This window comes from Balaenoptera acutorostrata, chromosome 3, assembly GCF_949987535.1.
Source record: "Balaenoptera acutorostrata chromosome 3, mBalAcu1.1, whole genome shotgun sequence".
Classification (NCBI taxonomy): domain Eukaryota; kingdom Metazoa; phylum Chordata; class Mammalia; order Artiodactyla; family Balaenopteridae; genus Balaenoptera; species Balaenoptera acutorostrata.
The window spans coordinates 34,505,545-34,526,438 of NC_080066.1; the positions used below are offsets into that span (position 1 = coordinate 34,505,545).

A 20,894-nucleotide genomic window follows, 5' to 3' on the forward strand; every position below is an offset into this window, starting at 1 on the left:
CAGCCACTGGAAGGAGACAGACACTGAACCAAGGGCAGTAGGCAGTAGTGCCTGAGGGCAGCAGTGGGAAGGGCTGTGAAGCACCAGACGTATAGTTGGATGCATCCAGATTCAAACGGGCAAGTTACCCAACCTCTCTGAGCGTCAGTTTCCAAATCTGTAAAACCAGCAACAATCTCATAGACCTCATAGCCAAGAAGAGGGAATGAAATAATGTATGTAGCTCCATAACTACAAGAGGGGTTCTCAAACATGACTTCCCATTGGAATCACCTGGGCAGCCGTTAAAAGTTCTGATGCCCAGGCTTCCCCCTGGACACAATCAAATCTGAGACTCCGAGGATGGGGCCTGGGCATGAGTATTTTTAAGGACTCCCCACAGGATGTGGGGCCACATTTGGGCACCAGTGGATTGATCATAGTGAGTCTTCAATAAATGTTGGCCACTCTCGATGGTGCTGGTGGTGGTGAGTGGTACAAGTTGTAAGAAAGCAGCCAGCCCAGCTCCTAAAAGAGTGTGTGCTTGCTGTAAATGCTCCAGAAAATATTCACCAGGGCAGTCAATCACTGGTTTGGGTACCAAATAGGGTAGGACCCCGGGCAAGATGTTTATCCATCCTGTGACTTCATGCTGTCTTTCTTACACAAAATCGAGAAGGGGAAACGTTAGAATAATAATGTAAGGCCATTGTAAATAAGTTTTGCAGCAGAAACAATTTTAGACTCGTGCGTATATGTGTATAGCATTAATCATCACCTTCCTTCTTTACAAAAAGAAATGACTTTGCTCTGTAATTTCCATGCTGTTCCCAGGCCACTACAGTGGATGGAGTTAACCTCACCACCGAGGTTGTCTACAAAAGAGGCCAGGATTATAGGTTTGTGTGCTATGACCAGGGCCAAGACTGCCAGAGCTACCGTGTGCGGTTCCTCTGTGGGAAGCCTGGTAAGCAGCTCCTTGCTGGGGACAGAAATGCAACCGTGGCTCGGTTCCTTGAGCTGGCAGCTATGCATTGGGAGTTTTGATGGCTGCGTCAGCTGCCTCTGGGCATCTCAGTGACTCCGTGCTCCTGTCAAGCTCGCGATAGAGAGCACTTCTGTGACACAGGAGCCGTGGGAGGGTCCTTGGAGTTGGCAGGAGCCAGCAGAGCTCCACCCTGCCCAGATGCCTTTCAGGAAGGGGAAGGGCCTGGTCCGAGAAAACCAGGGTGCAGTGGACAGAGCTGACCTTCCTGCAGCCTTCCCCTGCATAGACACGCAGCTCATGGCCTCTTTGGGTGCTATTATTTTAAACCCGCTTCTCGAGGTGCTCGTTAGAAGGGATTGGAAATGGTCGGTTTGTTCTCGGGGGCACTTGGCCATCTCCAGAAGGCAGTCATTAGGGATGGAAGTTCTTTGGAGGGGCGGCTTACAGCTACTGAAAATAATAGTTGAGAGGGACTATATTTGTTTCACATCTTTTGCAAAGCGGGTGTGGTGAGGCAACCACATTTAACTCCAGCTAAGGAGTTAGTGGAAAATTCCCCTGCCCAGAGCTAATGAATGGCTCTTTTCTGGTAGGGTTTTTGTTGACTTCAAAAAACCTGTACCAAGACTGGGATGGGGTGAGCCTGGTGATTTGGGTTTTGGATAGGCAAACCTGGCATTTACTGATTTAGGGAGGGGAAGGGAAGAGGTGGGGAGTCAGAAGTTTGCCAGGAGCAAAGCTTTATCTCTCAGTCTCTCCTGTTTTGGGTTACAGTGAGGCCGAAACTCACCGTCACCATCGACACCAACGTGAACAGCACCATCCTGAATCTGGAAGACAATGTACAATCATGGAAGCCCGGAGATATCCTGGTCGTTGCCAGTACCGATTACTCCATGTACCAGGCAGAAGAGTTCCAGGTGCTCCCCTGCAAAGCCTGTGCCTCCAAGCAGGTCAAAGTAGCAGGTAGGACATTCCTTCACCCCTCCCTAGGCCTGATGAAACTGAAAATTGTTAGGCTTAAAGTTGACTGAAATCAAAACAAATTTGTGTCAGTCAGCTATTGCCATAATAATGCTACATGACAAAAAAAATCCTTAAAGTTTCATGGCAAGCATTTATTTCTTACTCATGCATCTACAGGCTGTCTAGGGTTCAGCTTCTCTACACCAAACTTGGCTCCAGGCTGAGAGTTGGGTTCAGGTCAGCTCCATGTGAGTCTCATTCTTCGCAGGACATACTCTTCTCACGGGGGAGAAGTGAACTGAAACATGGGAGGACTCTTAAGGCCTTGCGCTCAGAACTAGCACCCTTTCATACCCACTTCCCATGGACCAAAACAGATCACATGGTCCAACTCAACATGAATGGGGAACTCTATTTTTCCCATTAAGATAGAAGGGAGGGAATGAACATTTGCTAGGCAATAATTAACCTACCACAAAATTTTAAATCTCTTCTTTCTGTAGCTTTCACATTTTCCTTTTTCTTCTCCTAAATCTTGACTTCGATGCCCTGTCATTTATGTTGTGTGAGGTTACTGGAATTACAGATTCTTAGAGGTAAAAGAGACCTCAAGTATAGTCCAGGTTAGTTATTCTTAGCTGGGAGAGTTATGTATCAGTTAGAGTTCTTTGTTGTAAGCAACAGAATCCAACTTGACTATCTTAAACAAAAAAACGAATTCATTGAGGCTATTCAATTTAGAGAACTAAGTAAAAGCTGCGTGGCCAAGCTGCAATAAAGGACCAGGAACAGGGCAGCTTCAGGGGTCTGGGTAGCAGGAATGAATGGGCAGCATCCTTAAGGCATCACTGTTTGCACATCCTGGGACATGGTGCTCAAAAGTTACCTTCCAGGGAGATGGCACTGATTGGGCTGGTGTCTCATGTGCTCACCCTCTGGCTAGGGCACCTTCAATGACTGTCCTTCTAAGACTGCATTGCATGGACAGAGTCGCTCCCCAAAGGAAAATTGGGATGTATTACCAGAGAAAGGAGAATCAATACTGGGCATTAAAAATATCAGCTGCTATATGTGGAATCTAAAAAAAAGGGTACAAATGAACTTATCTACAAAACAAAGAGAGTTACAGATATAGAAAACAAACTTATGGTTACCAGGGGGTGAAGGGGGTAGGGATAAATTGGAAGATTGGAGTTAACATATACACACTACTATATATAAAATGGATAACTAATAAAGATCTACTGTATAGCACAGGGAACTCTATTAATACTCTGTAATGGCCTATATGGGAAAAGAATCTAAAAAAGAGTAGATATATGTATATGCATAACTGAATCACTTTGCTGTACACCTGAAACTAACACAACACTGTAAATCAACTATACCCCAATAAAAATTTAAAAATATATATATTGGCTGCCACAGAACCATTGCACCTGGAGAAGTATTAGAACTTGGGGGTAGAAGGAAGACTATGAATTGAGAAAGTGTTACCAATATATTCAGAATATCTGTTATTTTGGAAATAAAACTACAAAAGGTAAAATTCAACAGAATCTTTTTGGCTAGTGGAAGTGTGCTTGAGAAAGAAATTGGGGGCACAAAGGTTTAAAAAAGTGAGAACCTGTGACGGAGTCCAATGCCATTATTTTATTCATGGGGATGGGGACCCTGGAGGGCATGTAGCTGAGGCGACCCACAAATGCTGCAGCTGTGATCCTGGGGCACCAACTCTAGACTCAGAACTGCAAAAGGAAGGCTGTAAATGTTTCCAGAGATGGTGATGCGGTGGGTGTGGCGAGAGAGAGGGAAGGAGGCAGCAGTTTGTGGGCAGAGGCTGAGATGACCAAACATTTGTTCCTTGACAAGGTAACAGAATGATACCTTAAATGATAATTTGTTTGAAACCCCTACCTTCTTCAGAAAAGTTTTCGGGGTCTCTTAGAATGAACACAAGTCCAGGTAGATCTTCATCCAGGGGAAAAACAAAACAAAAAAAAACAGAGTGAAAGATACATGTCTAAGTAATGAAAGACTGATGCATGGAGAATAAAGTCAGCAGAAAGGGGGGTGGGAAATGAAGTTAGCAGAAGCTACTGAAATAGACCATAAAATGTATCTCTGAGCTTCCTGTCAGCCAGAGCAGAGAAAGGAACTTCACAAATTACTTAACTAATATTGTCTCATAAAAGGAAGGTGACCGGAAACCAAGAGAGGCAACTTTCCCTTAGCTCTGGGCTACTGGGGAATCTGTCATAGGGGCTTTCACGTGATGGATACTGCACAACAACGTGAACCGTCACCCTGGAAACTGTTTGATGCAAAGGTGCTCTCTGTGTGTGGCTATTTACGGTCTGATTTATCATGTTAGAGGGAGGGTCATGCTGTTTGTCACATTTTCTGAAGACATTTTGAGGAAGACTTTTTTTTTTTTTTTGTAGAGGCAAAATAGTTTAAAGAGGATTCACATTCTAGGAATGGCAGTTATTAGCCAAAGGACGTTAGACAATTATGTAACTTCCCTTTGCCTCTGTTTTCTCGTGTATAAAATGGAGATAATGATCACAACTACTTCAAAGGGCTGTTGTGAAGATTAAAGGAGTTAAAGAGATACTTAAAGAGTTACATAAAATAGAGCCTAGCACGTGGTAAGTGCTCCATCAGTGTTAGCTGTTACTAGTAGTAGAATTAGGTGCAATAGTTTAGCAACTGAACTTAAAGATGGAAAGGAAGGAAGGGGCATGAGCCATAGGCCAGTGGTTGAAACCTGTATATTTTATAGCTTATCGATTCTGCTCTTTGGGGACATCCAGTTTAAAGGAAGTTATAGAGGGAGAGAAGCAAGCCATTTCTGTCATTATTAGTAACAGACACACGAGGTCTGCCAGGCCTGCAGCTGTCTACGTGTCCCGATGCTTCTGGGTACGGAGGCTCTTCCTGTGAACGTGCATGCCCCACCCTTCCCCCACCCTCAGACTAGACAGGTATCCTCACTCCTGCATCACAAGGATGCCCGCAGGGAGGTGGCAAGGAGCAGGCCATCATGGATTCAACAAACAAAGAGCACATATTCTATGCCAGGCAATGCTCCAGGCTTTGGGAAGCCATGGTGAACCACATAGACAAGTTCTCTGCCCTTAGGCAGCAGTGAAAATGGATATCCAGCAAAGAATCATCCCAATAAAAACGAAATCCCAAATGTGAGAAAGGCTGTGGAAGAGGAAGATGGGGGATTGATGGGAGCATCGGAGAGGGGGGTTTGGCAAAGGCGCGGAAGACTCCCCAGAGGAATTAATGATTGAGCAGAGAGGTAACCAGGAAAGAGGGGCGGGGCAGCAAAGACCCTGTGCCGGGAAGAGCAGGCAGCGCTCCAGCTCCAGAAGAAGACCCAGGTAGCTTGAGAGGGAAACGGGGGAGCTGCGTGGGGCTGGAGGAAGAGGAGACCCCACATGGCACCTTGGGGCTTTCTTCTGAGTACAATGGCTTATTAGACTTCCTAGATCCCCACTTACAGGACAGCACCAAGAGAAGCAATTCCTAGTGAGTGCTGGACCCTTGGGTCTTCACTGGGTGACTTCTGTGTCTCCTGAGGACAATACATGTGGACAGGCCTTCTGGGATGCCAGGTGTCCTCTGGGACTCTTGTCAGGAGTGGCATTCAGGCCATTTGAGGTGATGTCACTGCTCACTGTTAAGTGACCCATGGAGCTGGGGCTGCCCTTGTGGCTTCTGGGCGGGTGAAAGCTTGCCTTTAAGGCCTTGCCTGCAGGGAGGTAGAAGGAGGCGCACCCTTGGGAGAGGCACTTTGTTCACACCAGCCCTCATCTGCACCTCAGTGTTGAGCACCCTAGGCCTGGAGGGGAAATTTCATCTTAAGCAGGTCCTAATAGGGCAGCGGTGTGTGCCAAGAGTGACCCTGAGAATGAGGAACCCGTGCGATACTGGGGCACGCCCGCCTCCACCCAACGGCGTGGTTTGGTTGTGAATGATGGTGCATTGCTGCAGGTGGCAATGTTTGGCCAACAGTTCCAGGGGCTTCCTGAGGGCTGTGCAGGCGGGACAGAGTGTGAGATGGGGCTGCTCTGGGCCCTGACTACCAAGGGAGGAAAGGGTAAGTGGAGAAGATGATGCATCCCCCTCAGGACCCTCCAAACGCCCCTGGTTTAGGACTGCCTGTGTCTGTATCTCCACCAGCCCCACAACCCTGCCGAGCCCCTCCCTCCTTAAAGTTACTAGGCTCAGAGTGGACCATCTTGCTCAGAAGCTTTAGGGCTTACATGAAAACAGTACCTCCTGGTGGACAGCATCGGAAAAGCCCCAGGGAGGGGTATCTGGGAGGGGTGTGTGTGTGTGTGTCTGTGTGTGTGTGTCTTTCTGTTTGTCTGTCTGTCCTGGGGAGGCTCACATTTCTCCTCTTCAGCTCCAAGCCCATTCTCTGGCCCTCCATCCCCCACTGACATGGAGCAAGGACTCCACCTGCTTTGTTCTTTTCCAAAACTGTGCCCCCATCCAGTTACCAATTAGTGTTCTCCTCCCCAGGCTGGCTGCAGAGAGGGACACAGCCTTCCTGGATCCTCCTTCCTCACTGCCCCCAAATTCCAGTAAACAGGCCTTTTTACATGTTAAGGATTTTCTGACGAGAAACAGATGGGGGTAACAAAGTCATGAAAATGTGTGAATCATCTAAAAAAATATTTCAAAGTTTTGCCAACCACAGTGTGATTTTCAGCACCTCCCGACATGGCAATTAGAAATCTCCTCTTTATGATTCTGAAGCTGAATCTTATGTAATGGTTTAAAATAAATACATCCTTCGTCAGTAAAAAAAAGAAAAAAAGAAATCCCCTCAATTTTCTACCCTATTTTCATTCTCAACTTCCCACTTTGTTTGTAAGCCCCCCATCACACACTTTTAAGTACTACTATTAATTAGTATTAACATTGTTTGTGTTTCCTGCGATATGCTAAAGCACTTTACGTAAACCGTCTTGCTCACTCTTCATGACAACCTAACAAGGTGGGTGCTACTGTTTTCTCCATGACACAGATGGGGAAACTGAAGTCCATGGGAATTAAACGTCTAGACTCATGCTTTCCAATATGGTAGGCAGCAGCTACATGTGGCTGTATAAATTTAATTAAAACTAATAAAATTAAAAATTCCGTTCCTCAGCCCTGCAGGCCAGATTTCAAGAGTTCACTGGCCACATGTGGCTAGTGGCTACCATATCGGACAGCACGGAATAGAGCATTTCCATCATCTCAGAACTTTCTAGTGAGGGTTGCTGGTATAGACCAAGCAAGTCTACTTGGTCGATCTGAGCCAGGATTCAAACTCAGAGCTCTCTGGCTCGAAGGTGATATGTTCTGCTTCGTCCTTCCTCCAGGAAGGACCCTGTTCCCAATGTCTTCTCTCAAAGATGACTGGACTGGAGGAGGAATCTGGGAGCTCGGTAGCTTAAATTTGCCTTTCTGGGACCCTCCAGCCTAAGTCCCTCTGGGCTTGTCCTCGTGGTCTGAGAAGGGCAGGCCCCACTGCCCCCTCCTGCAGAATCCCTGGGCCCTGCTGGGTCTGAGCCACACGTACAGGGGTCTGTTTCTCCCACTGGAAGATCCTTGATGTTTTACTCTTCTCGACCCCAGAGTGTTTAGTGCCATGCTTGCCCTGTAGAGAGGGCTCGGAAGAGGGCGGATTGTGGAACCGGGCCAGCCGTAGGGTGAGCACTTGGAAAGGTCGATGTTTTATTCCTGTGCGCGGCAACTGTGCAGAGTCCCTCTGCATCCCACGCCTTCCCCACCCCTCATCCGTGCTCATGGCCCTTGTGAATTATTCGGGACAAATCTGGCTTGGCCACGTCTGCTTTCCCCTGGTTGGCCTTCCGGTATCAGAGCCTGGAGACAGAAGGGAGGGGTGAAGGCCGCGTGGGAGAGTTCCACAGACAGGATGGGATGCTGGGAAAGTGGGGTGCACAGCTTCCCTGGGATAGTGGCCTGGGAGTGGGCTGTAAATGCAGCAGCGGGACAGATAAACTGGCTGTAAGATGTGTAAAATCCTGATAGGGAGCTCCACACAGGGGAAGGAGGCGGTGGGACTGGAATATTCTTTCAGCTCTCAATCTGTCTTACTGAGTCTGCTCCCAGGAGTCTAATCAGCACAGTTCGTCCATCTACCTGGAAGTCACCCCTACCCGCTGGCTGCTTTCCCCCGTGGAACAGAGAAAGCTGTCAAACCTGTTATCTTCCAACTCCCCATCATTATAGGCGTGAAGCTAGTGGTGGGAGCCCTGGGTTGCAGCCTTCACTTGGGGACAGCTGCATGTGTCACTTCTGTCACACTAGCCCCCTACCATGCCCTCGGGGCTGTTCCAGGCACATTCCATGGATTAACTCATTTCACAACCATAGCTACCTTTCGAGATATGTGCTATTGTTGTCTCCATTTTATAGATAAAGGGTCTGAGGTTCTGGAGCTTAAATAATGTGTTCAGGGACTCACGGCTAGGATCTGAGTCAGAATCGCACCCGGACAGCCTGGCTGCAGAGCCACGGTCCTCCGCATCCACTGTGCCACCTCTCCAGTTGTGCTGACACTGGATCCCCGAGCAAGGCCCTCTGGCCACCCACAGGAACAGAAGCCTCTGGTCAGCACCCTGCCTGGACACCATTTTTTTTTTTTTCACGCGTTGCACGGCATGTGGGTTCTTAGCCCCTGACCAGGGATCCAACCTGCGTGCCCTGCATTGGAAGCTCAGTGTCTTAAACACTGGAACCTCCAGGGAAGTCCCTGGACACAATATTTTACGGGGGGGAGGTGCTGACAAATTGAGAGGAGCCTCCTGAACTCTGAAATGCATACACTTTGAGGGATGGTTGGAAATCTGGAGATGCATAGCCTAGAGATGGGGAGGCTTGGCCTGGTTTCCTGGCTCTCCCAAGCACTGTGGAGACCCCAAGATGCAAAAGCTAATGCTGAGGGTAGTCGGGGAAGACTTCACTGAGAAGGAGCCATCAGAGCTGGATCTTGAGGGACAAAGTGATTCGCTCCATGGACAAATGGAGGAGGCTCTCCCAACTAGAGACAGCAGCTTTGATAAAAGCTCTGAGATGTAAACGAGCAGAAGCTTGCTCGGGGAATGATGGGTGGTCGGGTCTGGCTGGAGCAGAAGGGGACGTGTGGGAGTGATGGCGGGTAAGCCCACAAGAGTTTGGATTTTACTCTGTCCATCCTGCGGGCGGCTAGGCAGCTGCTGTGCTCCCCGGAGCTGCATGGGAAGCTCCTTTCCCGCGCCTCTGGCTGGTAGGACGGAGCTTGCTGCTCCCTGCAACCTCTTCTGTAATGTGCTCAGCCCTGAGTGGCGAGGCTCGGGGGAACATCCCTTTGGGAAGCATGCTCTGTGCTGTGCCTCTCGGGACCAGACCCTCAGGCCCCCATCACTTGCTTTGGCAAGTTCACCTCTGAACTGCCTCTAGGGCACTGGCAGGCAGCGCTTCCTTCTGCACCCCAAGAACAGTCCCAGGTGGCTTTGCTTGGTTGAGGAAGCCTTTGGAAGTTTTTCTGGGCGTTGCCAGGAGAGCTGTTCATTGGGGTGTCCACTAGTGAAGAAGAGGTCTGGGTCCACCGTGCCCAGAGGCATGAGGCCCGGAAGACCAGGAGCCTGCAAGTACTTAGGGAGAGATGCCCAGCTCTGGGAAAAAAGAAGGGTCCGTTTCTACTGACCCACTTACCTGCAGGGAGTGTTCTGAGCTGGGTGGTTCGGGAGACTAGGGAAAGGGGGGGCCTCCGAGCACAGCCTGCCTCTCAGGGGATCCTGCGTGGGGAAGCAGTGGCCAGGCTCCAGGACCTCGGCTGTGCTTTAGTCACTGGGACCCCAAGGAGAGCATGACCTTGGAGCAAACACAGGTGGCTCCTGAGCTGGAGGCTGTCTGCTGACTACCCCCTTGCAGGAGGTTCTCCCCGCGAGAGAGGAAAGGCAGTGAACCCCCAGTGGCTATCATGAGAGATCACTGCTCCCTGGACGTAGGTGACATGCTCAGCCCTCGAAGTCAGAGTCAAGGGTCCACGGAGAGTAAAGAGGTGCTGGAAAGACAGGTGTCACGTTTCATGTACTTATGGCGAAGGTCCAGGTTCATGGCGCTCAGTGGGTCCCAGAGCCAGAGCCTGGTGGTGAAGAGAAAGTGCCCCCAGCACCAGTCATAAGGGCTTGAAAGGGCATCCTTTCCTGGGGGCCATGTCCCCCCATTCTTGCCCTGTCTCCACCAGGCCAGCCCTGAGCACCGTCTGCCTTCCATTTCCTCAAATGTGAAGTTAGGGAGCTGGCTTAAGTGACGGCAGAAAGCCATTCTGTATCCTTCCGGGTCTGACTGTCTATCCTTAGATACAATTATGATCAATGCTCAGTATATCAGTCACTGGACTTTGGGTGTTCAAAGCTGGCATGCATGGGAGTCTCTTTCCTTATCAGCATCAGACGCTGCTCTGGGTGCAGCTTTCTGTACAGCTGGGATCACTCAGAACCCCGGGCAAAACTCTTTTTGCAGAAGACCCTAACCTCCCCCCGACCCGAGAGCCTCGTAACTGGCTGCTTGTAAAGGCCCCAGAGCCAATGGGCAGAGGACGAGCCAGGGATGGGAGAGAGGTTCCTGCGTGGGTGCTAGAGGGGACTCTGCTTGTGGACCTTAAAACTGGACAGACTCGTGGCCCTGTGACCCAAACCAGAAGCCACAGTGGGATGTGCTAGAGGATGAGGCACCAGTATTCTGCAGCACTAACTTGTTTTAAACTCTTTCCACTGGTTGATGTCAGGACCCTGGATGAGACTGAAGGCCTGACAGCCCCTATCCGTGGCATCCCTTTGACAGAGGACACAGACCTTCGGCTCAAGGGATAACAGTAAATTCCAGTAAATAGACTCTTTGAAAAGTTAATTTTTATTTTTATTACCTGAGACTTTTTAAAAGAAGGACTCTGTTATGGACTGACTAACAGCCCTCAAAGGTGTCCGTGTGCTAATCCTTGGCAACTGGGAATGTGTTACCTTATGTGGCAAAAGGGACTTTGCAGATGTGATTAAGGCTCACGAGATGGGAGGTGAACCCGGATTATCTGGGTGGGTTCAGTGGAATCAAAAGGGTCCTTAAAAGGAGGGATACAGGGGCTTCCCTGGTGGCGCAGTGGTTAAGAATCTGCCTGCCAATGCAGGGGACACGGGTTCGAGCCCTGGTCTGGGAAGATCCCACATGCCGCGGAGCAACTGGGCCCGTGAGCCACAACTACTGAGCCTGCGCGTCTGGAGCCTGTGCTCTGCAACAAGAGAGGCCGCGATAGTGAGAGGCCCGCGCACTGCGATGAAGAGTGGCCCCCACTTGCCACAACTAGAGAAAGCCCTCGCACAGAAACGAAGACCCAACACAGCCATAAATAAATAAATAAATAAAATTAAAAAAAAAAAAAAGGAGGGATACAGGAGGGTCAGAGTCAGATGTGATGACATAGCAGATTGGAGGAAGGGGCCACCAGCCAAGGAGTGCTGGCAGCTGCGAGGGTCTGCAAAAGGCCAGGAACGGGTTCTCCCCTGGAGCCCCTGACGGAACCAGCCCTGGCGACTCCCTGACTGCTGACCCGGTGAAACGGATTTTGGACTTCTGACCCCCAGGATTATCAGAATAGAAATTTCTGTTGTTTTAAGCCACTAAGTTTGTGGTAAGTTGTTACAGCGGCCAGAGGAGGCGAATACCGATTCCAAAGGGAATATTTTCTCAGCTTTGCCGTGCACCCGTCTCACATCTTAAACTGAGATGCTTCAAAGAAACCACCGTCTCCCTGAGTCTGCAGAATTCCAAAGCAACAAACATCCTTTGAAAGGCTGCAGACCCACCCACGGGATGTAAGCTGGGTGAAGGGGTGGGCAGGGAAGCCAGCCCTCCCCGGGGATGAGAGAGCAGGGTGAGGTCACCATTAGTGGGTGCTGCTCAGGGCTTTTATAACCACAGCCTTTGCACGTGGGCACCAGTGGTGTCACGGGGCTGAGCTGTGCCCTGTTGCTCAAGTCAAGTGAAAGCCAAGTGGTGTCTGTGGTGTGGTTCAGGCTGTGAATCATCATGAGAAGTCATTGCTCTTTCTACAGTTGCATCCTCAAAAAGAAGAGAAAGCACCTACGAGCCAGGTCAGCAGTCTCAGTGACCAGCTGAATCTAGAGGCAGCCTGAGGTCTCTTTATTCCAGAGAAGAATTTGGGATTGTTGTGGAGGCGACAGTCAAAGACAGTTACACAGTTCCAAACTCCTGTCACCCTGCACCTTTCTTAAGGTGCATTTGCTGTGCAGGTGGAGGAGGAGGAGGAGACGGGAGGGAAAAGCAAAGTGGATTTGACAAGAGATTGAGTGGAGTGGTGGGTGGGAGAGAGACAGCAGAGAGAAAACAGAGGGGCAGGTATAGACCAAAGTTGAGGGACCCTGGCGATGGCCGGAAGGTGACTGACAGTAACTAGAAGGGGCAGCAGAGTCTGGCAAGAAGGTCTTTGGGGGAATTCCCTGGCGGTCCAGTGGTTAAGACTCCAAGCTGCCAGTGCAGGGGGCACAGGTTCGATCCCTGGTCAGGGAACTAAGATCCCCACATGCTGTGTGGCACAGCCAAAAGATTAAAAAAAAAAAAAAAAGAAGAAGGTCTTTTGATTGTTAGTTTTTAAAGATAGGAAGGCCTAATTGTAAAGCAGCTATACTCCAATTAAAAAAAAAAAGTTCAAAAAAATTTATAACATCAAGAAAAAAAATAAAGACAGGAAGGCCTAGACGAGTCTCAAAACAGAACATGAACCCAAATGAGGGATGACATGAAGCTACTAGAAGGGGAGGGCTATTGGATTCAAGGCTCTTGAGCTTATGGGAAGGGCTGGGGCTGAGGTCAGTGGTCCGAGGGAGAGAGAGCTTCCTCTCCTCCAAGGCCAGCGGGAGGGAGGGAGGTGGTGGTGAGGTCAACACAGAGTGGGGTGCAAGCTCTCTTTCATTGTTCTATGTGCTGCCATAGTGGCCTCCAGAGCCCGGCAGTGCTGGACACAGAAGCTCCAATCTAGTTCTTTCTAGAAAATTCAGTTGTAGACACACACCCTACAGGAGGTTGAGGAAAGCAGAACGTAGATTTGCCTACTTCAGCAGAATATGGATTTGCACCGCTTTAAAGCGAGGGTTGGTTTTGTGTCTGTAAGACTCCCAACTGGTAGGCGGTCCAGGGCGTGAGCTCTGTGGGATCATCCAGAGACCGCATTTCTTCTCTCATGTTGCTGTGGCATCTCCAGGGTATGTTCACACCCACCTGGGCGAGGCTGGCCCACCCACAGCTTCCATATCCCGGCCCTGTGGGGGAGCAGGAGCCGCCTGAAGGGTACACACATTGCTTCTGCTATCCTGTGACCACACTGACCTGCAGGGAGGCTGGGAAATGTGCTTGTCCCGGGGAGCCTTGTGTCTAGCTAAAATAGAAGATTCTAGTACGGACAAGCAAGAAGAGGGGACAGAAATTGAGGGACAAATAGTCATTTTTGCCATGGGCTTCAGACATAAGCATGCAACGCTGTGAATCCTGCCTCTTCATTCAGGCAAGTAATTTCACCTCCCTGGGCTTCATGCTTTTATAAAATGGGACTCGGGGCCACGGGGACCACCATGCACCATGTAAGCAGCGGAAGCACCTGGCAGGGCCCTGGAAGACAGTGGGCACACGCAGGACCTCTGATTTCCCACTTTCCCTCCTCTCTGCCCTAGGGAAACCAATGTACCTGCACATTGGGGAGGAGGTAGATGGTGTGGACATGCGGGCCGAGGTTGGGCTCCTGAGCCGGAACATCGTGGTGATGGGGGAGATGGAGGATGAATGCTACCCCTACAGCAACCACATCTGCAACTTCTTTGACTTCGACACCTTTGGGGGCCACATTAAGGTATGAGTCTGCCTGGCTGAGGCCATCAACCCAACCAGGAGGATTCCAGTGATGTCAGCCTATAGGCAGGGATTCTCGGTAGGGAAGGGGATGGAGGGGCAAAAGGTAGGACCAAGGGAAGGGTACTTTTCTGGAAATTGGAGGAGTCTCATGTAGTATCCATCTGTGTGCAATTCCATCTGTCAATACTTGGGAACAAGAGAGATGACAGAGGACCGCCTCTCACCCTGCAGTCACATGGCACATGTCACACTGCCTTCATGCTCCCTGCCTTCATGATTTTCAACTTTCAATCATAGCCTTCATTCCCTTTCTTCATTGTTTAACCCTGGCCACTTCCTAAAAGAACGGGCATTTAACTCGCAAAAACTTGCATTTGCAATAGATCCATTAAAATACAGATAAGATGGGGACTTCCCTGGCGGTCCAGTGGTTAAGACTCCGTGCTCCCACAACAAGGGACGTGGGTTTGATCCCTGGTTGGGGAACTAGGATCCCGCATGCTTCACGGCGCGGCCAAAGAAAAAAACAAGAAAACAAAAAAACAGAGAAGATGATAAGCAGGGGAGAAGAACTAGAAGTTCTAGCATTACATTCACCTGTGAGTTTCCTGGTGGAGACTCGAGACCAAGACAGAGATGATGAGCTGCAGAGTTCTCACTGCGCAGTGAAGGAAAATGGTATCAATTCATTGGAGCTCATGTTTTCCTAGCATTCAACTCAAAGAGGAATTCCTTTTGCATCTCTCTGTAAGGTGCCTTTATCTGGCATATTAAATATCATAAGACACCCCAATGTTCTTCACGAGGCCGTTGCTTCCAATGATTTGAGATTAAAGCTGGTAGAATAACAATATTACCTTGGTGTTTTGTAAAGACAGTTCTTTAGAAGTTAAACTCATATGCTTTAAGGATGAGACTTTTTGGTAATCTAACTGAAAGGAATAATTGAGTGAAACTTAGAGAGTTCATAATGGGGGCCCTACTGGCATAGGTAAGACCATTTTTTCTGTCATACGGGCCTAATATAAGATTTCTAGCATCCCTGGCCCCTGCTCATTAAATGCTAGCAGTGCTTCCCAGTCATTGCAACCTCCAAAAACACTTCTCCATATTTCCAGTCAGTTTCAAGGGATGAGATGGGGACAGAGGTGGTGGTATAATCTTCAGCTGAGAAACTCATTAGGGAGACTAAAGCAAAAATAGCAGGTTTATGTTACTCAAGCTGCTGCAACCCCATTTCCCATTTTGAGAGTAATCCCTAAGTGATCAGAGCACTCCTTCCCACTTTGCCCAAACTAGGCCTCAGAATCATTCTTAACACAGCTCTCCAGGGCAGCCACTACTGGAGTTGGCATTCCAGCTGACACCTATTTTTGGAAGGCATGGTTAGCATGTCCATAAGGCATCCTTCTCTAGTAGAAGTTAGCTGAGCTCAGCTTGGGACAGGAATCATTTTTGCACTGTGCTTTTATGGTGAGCTCCTGGAGTGTAGACGCTGAGTGTGATCAGGTGGTTCCTTTGGAATGTGTAGGAATGGCTCTGGGTGTACTATGACGTGAGCATGTGGAGTGTCCCACAACTCACACACACGCTGCCAGAGTCACGGGCTGACAAAGACCCCGAGCTCAGCATCCCCTTCTTACAGCCAAGAGAGGGCCTCAGATGGTGGACCAAGCACGGGCTCTTACTGCCCCAAGGTCCAGCCTGTCCTGGATTCCCCAACCGTCCTAGGGCATGCTGTTTGCCAGTCTCCCCCAGATTACCCAGGGTTATCTCTTTCTCATAACACTCAGTGGCTTAGGAGGCAGGAAAAGAGGGTTGAGGCAAGCCCCAGCCGCTGCACGGTCCCACTGCACCTCTTGATTCCAAGCAGTTCATTGCCTTGCAACATTCCTGTGTTATTAGCAGCAGCCTGTCTCCCTTGAGATGGGAAGAGTCAGGCATCTTAACCCATTTGCAGAGAATGTCTTTGATTCACTGAGTACCCGAGGTGGGGATCAGCAAAGCACATTGAAGACAACACGTGTGCATTTCTGGAGTGTGGGCAGCAGTGAGGGGTATCAGGGAGCATCTCATGGACTCCTTCTGACTCTGGGCTCTCCTCTCCCAGTTTGCACTGGGGTTCAAGGCCGCACACCTGGAGGGCGTGGAGCTGAAGAACATGGGCCAGCAGCTGGTGGGTCAGTACCCAATTCACTTCCACCTGGCGGGCGATGTGGATGAAAAGGGAGGCTACGACCCGCCCACGTATGTCAAGGACCTCTCCATCCACCACACGTTCTCTCGCTGCGTCACTGTCCACGGCTCCAATGGCTTGTTGGTGAGCACATCCTTCCCGGGGAAGCCAGGGACCCAGAGCCCCTTCACCCTCTCATCCCTTCCCTGCATGCCAGTCTGCTCACTGCTGGGCCCAGGGACCGTTAGCAATGGCAGTATGCTTAGATCTAGTCACTTGGTCCAGGGCCATTGGGGGTTGAACCATCCTTAGCTGAGATTTTAGAACAGTATCAATTGAGAACAGGTCACTGACCAAAGAAGAAGGAGAAAATAGGGGTGTATCTTTGCCGAAGGCACCAAGCTACAGAGATGGGTGAGCAATTAGTGGTCACTGGGAGTCTAGCTCTTGCTGCGCCTACGTTTCCCCAAGGATCATTCCATGACTGTGTGCTATGGCAAATCTGTTAACTGCAGACAAGGCAGGGGTCACGCCAAGACTCTGTACTGTGGCATCTGCCTGACAGGCTTGAGGCAGTGGCAGCAACGGGCCCTGTTCCCTTTTCTTCTGTTGAACCAAGTGTCATCAGAGCAAGCACTGCTGGGAGAAATGCCTTCATTAGTAAATTGGTGTGTGTGTGTGTATGTGTGTGTGTGTGGCTTGTCTTGATTTGCACAGATAATTTTTACACTAAGTTGATCCTTCTTTAAATGAATTCAACTTAACATCCTCCATAAATTTTTCAAGCTGGACGTTACAAAATGGCTCCCTGCATGCTGAATCCAGCTTGTGTTTGGTTTGGCTTATATCATGTTTAGAGAAACATTTGATAATTTTACACGAAATGGAACTTTCTTTCAATGCGCTAAGCGCATATCCTCTATGAACTTTTAAACTGGATGTCACAAAATGGCAGCCAGCAAACTGAACCTGGTGGCCAGATGTGCTTTGTTTGGCTTCAGTGTTTCAAGAAACATTTGAATTAGTTTTCATCATTCAAACGTGTAGAGATGTCACATAAAACTCTGGATTCTTGGCTTCTCTTGAAAAGTAGATGGAATTGGCAACACTAGACCCACATTCCTGCCTGGCAGCAATGGATTCAGGCAAAGTCATAGCACCCCACCAAGCTGGGCTTATGCTCTCTGGTTTACGCCCTGCCCACCACTTCCTAGTACCCTACAGCAAATGCCCCGGGCAGGGCCACTCACCTCGTTGCCTGTTGGCCTCCGTGGGCATTTGAGTCTGTGACCCCTGCTTTAATCCACACATAAGGAGCCTCCCACCACGCATGCGGGGATAGGAAGAGGAGGAGGCCTGTCAGTGTCAGGCGGGTGAAGCCACTTGCAGTTCTCTCCAGTGTGCTCTTACAAAGGAATGCCTGCTGTTTCTGTATTTCCAATGCTCTGACTTAAAACCCACTGAGTATAAAGAAGAGAGCATGGGTTTGGGGGCGCAGTCTAGAAGGGCCTGGTCCACAGGTCATGGGCTGTGGACCTCGGGCAAGTTGCTTACCCTCTCTCAACCTCAGCTCCCTCCTCCATCAGGTTGGGGACATAACACCAAACACATAGGGCTCTGAGGGGCCAGCGCCACGAGGGAGACCCAAGACCCGGGGCCCTGCCCGCTGGGCTCACGTGCGAATGTTGGCTAGGAAGCAGGGCCGGTTCCCCCAGCAGGGGGATAGAGGGTTGCAGCTGGAGTAGTTGCTGAGAGACATGGGATTATCTTTCGGGTCCAAGAAAGAGGCAAGGGAAGATGTTTTCTGGCAAAAGCAGAAAGATAACAGGATTTCGAATAAATTCGGAAGGTTAGGGATGCAGTAGAAGACACAGGATGAACTTGGGCTCTGGAGCCAGACACTGTGGGTTCCCATCTGGCTGCCACTTCCTAGCTGTGTGACCTGGGTCAGGTCGTCTCCATGCCTCTGTTTCCTCTTCTGTAAAATGGGGAGCAAAGGACATGGACATGCCGCGCTGAGGGCCTGGCCCAGGTTGGGCCCTGGGAGCAGGCGTCTGGTGGTCCCGTTCGCCTGTGCGGTGTGCGGAGTGAATGCACTGAAGGCAGTTGCTGACTAAGCTGAGAACGTGTGCTGAAAAGAACAATGTAGAAGTGGTGAGGAAACATCACAGGGCTGAGCCTTAGGAGCTGGACCTGCTTTAAGCATTTGTTCTAAAGTTTTGTCCTTAAGTTTAACTTAAATTCGACTATGTCTAATGTTCCTCAAGAGAAAAATACGAAGATTACAAGAAGTCTGTAATTCCAAATCTGGGTTGATTTGAGTGGAAGCTGTTCTGAATCTCTGGGCAATCACATACGTGTGCACACACACACGCACACACACACAAACACACACATACTTGCCCTGTGGACATATGGCTGTGCTTTCCCACCCACTTGCTGTGTGATCTCGGGCAAGCTATTTAGTCACTTAGGTCTTCAGTTTCCTCATACGTGCTGTGCAGAACAGGATGGCAATCCCCCACGGCTGTTCGGTTAGAAACTATATATGCGATATTTTGGGCCAAGGTAGTAATACAGACCTTCCTCTGAGCAGTGACCCCAGGTCTCAGCCACAAGAACGGGCTCACGTAGGGGGAGGCAGGGCAAGAAAAGTGCTGTGGGAGGAGCCAGAGGGCCCGTTCTCGGGGGCACTCATCACGGCAGCGCTAAGAGGGAGCATCTCCGTGGACATGCAGGCTGGGGAGAGGTGGGGAAAGTTAGCACAGGCCAGGCGTCCAAGTTCATGGATATGGGCAGCGGACGGAGAGCGGTGTGGGGTGGCATGGAAGGCAGGAGGCGAGGAGTGGCCGCGGAACTGGTGCCTTCGGAACAGCCAGATGGGTGAGTTGTACCCACGGCAGAGACAGATTTTTGGAGCCAGAGCTCTGGACAACTCAGGACCCGAAGACCCTGCCTACCAAAGCCTTCCTCCTGTCTGGCCGCCAGGGATGCCAGTCACCACACTGGGAGGGTGCATCCATCAGTTCCCTGGGTGTCATCCCGACGCCAGGTGGCCCAGGTGCTTTGCACAGGCCTTGCCGAGGTGCCAGCACAGCCTTATCTCGATGGCCACACGGGGCTCCAACCACACTCCGCTCAGGCCCGCGCTTGACAGCCAAGCTGGTGCTTACGATTTGGAGCCTGCAGATCTCTGTGGCCTTTCAAGGGGAAACCAAACAGCCATGGCTTAGAATCTCGACGACGCACAGGCCTCTACATCTCTGAGCCAAAGAGGCAGCAGGATAACGGAGGGCATTCTGTGCCCTTCTCTGAGAGCCGCACCCCTGGACGGGAGTCGGGGTTTTATGGATTAGCACCTCACCCTATAAAGGCTCCATCACTGGGGCAGACACTTCCAGGTTCAGAAACGCTGCCTTGGCAGCTGCACTCCCTCCACCGGGATTTCACATTTGCTTCCTTCATGTTGGCTCTAAGGATTTACCAACGGCTATGTTTGGAAGGATGTTTTTAGCTGATGGGATGAAAGGAGGCCAACAGCAGACAAAGACTTTATTCTCATTTAGAGAGCAGAGGCCACTCAGTAACATCGTGAATGCCTTTTCCCTCACGCCATCCCCATTCTGGAGGTGCCCTAGACCCCAGACGGGTAGTCACTGGCTTGCTGGAAAAAGGGGTTCCTATGTGTGCCCAGCTGGGGGGTGCGGCCCCTCCCTCGCCACTGCTAGACACGCCCTGGTACCCCCATCCTCAGAGAACAGCTTTCCTCATCCCCACCTCCTCCTGGGGCGGCCCACCTTTGGTCTTTCCCTTTCTTCACCACCAACTTTTGGAAGGAGTGTTCTGAACTTAAGATTTCTGCCAGCATCTCTTAACCAACAAAAAGGTGGGCTTTGCAACTTTTGCCCCCCGAGCCCTGGTGACGGCTCTCAGTAATGTAACGCCACACACTAGGACTCAGCTCCTGCTCTGCAAGCCCACTGCCCCCTGCTCCCTCCTCATCTGACTCCTTACCCGTTCCCGTCGTGACAGTGATTGCCGGCATCAGTCAACTAGCAAGGTTAAAAGGATAGAGTCGTAGCAACCTGTCTTCTAATCCTGCCAGCGTGAACTTCACTGATGGATACTTTCTGAGCCTGTGTCCTCCTGTGTCAAGTGAGGGTGATGATAGAACCCATCTCAAAGGCTTTGGGGGAAGATTAAGGCAGATAATGCATGTGACATACTTAGCAATGATATTAAATAGTATTGTCACTGTGCCTCTTTCCCTGTGTTCTGTGTAAACCTCACTGGTTCCATGAAATAGTAGTAGGTATCCCTCCCACACACAGAGTAAACCCAATAATTAAATGACCTTGGCAAACATTGAGTATGTGTCTCTCCTCCCCATTTTAGGAATTCACCGTGCACGCTAGCATTGTCAAGGTTGCAGTAAAAATGCACTTAATGCTGAGGATCCTAGCAATGTCAAAACTCATTTCACCGCAGAGCCCTTTTTTCACGCAACCTTTGCCTTTCACAGAGTTAGTGTTCTACAGAACAGAGCCTGGGAAATGCCTTTCGTGATACTGACACTGTTGATGGTGTCCTTCTTGAAACTGGGGGGTTTGCACCAAAGCTCCAGGATGCTGGCAGATGGGGGGCAAAGCCTGCCTTCAAAGGAAGGGGCTACTGCACGTTATCTGCGGGGCGGACAGCTGTGGGTGTAAGATGGGCTCATGCCACATCTTACTGTGTGTTTCTGAGCTCTAAGGCAGGACATGGGGGTCACCTAAGTGTTCCTTCCTGGAAGACAATGAATCCATTCCAGTTGTCTTGAGAAAGGTCAAAAAGACTCCGGTATGGATT

General features: G+C 50.1%; 1 protein-coding gene across 4 annotated transcripts in view; it reads left to right on the top strand.

Annotated features, from left to right (window-relative positions):
* CEMIP (cell migration inducing hyaluronidase 1) overlaps window positions 1–20,894 on the top strand; it is a 163,094-nt gene that overhangs the window by 106,495 nt on the left and 35,705 nt on the right. For all 4 annotated transcript variants that reach the window (XM_057543264.1, XM_057543265.1, XM_057543263.1 and 1 more), the window contains 4 exons: window positions 814–946; window positions 1,742–1,933; window positions 13,693–13,868; window positions 15,981–16,190. In XM_057543264.1, the coding sequence (XP_057399247.1) occupies window positions 814–946; window positions 1,742–1,933; window positions 13,693–13,868; window positions 15,981–16,190 (711 nt within the window). The remainder of the gene's footprint in view (window positions 1–813; window positions 947–1,741; window positions 1,934–13,692; window positions 13,869–15,980; window positions 16,191–20,894) is intronic.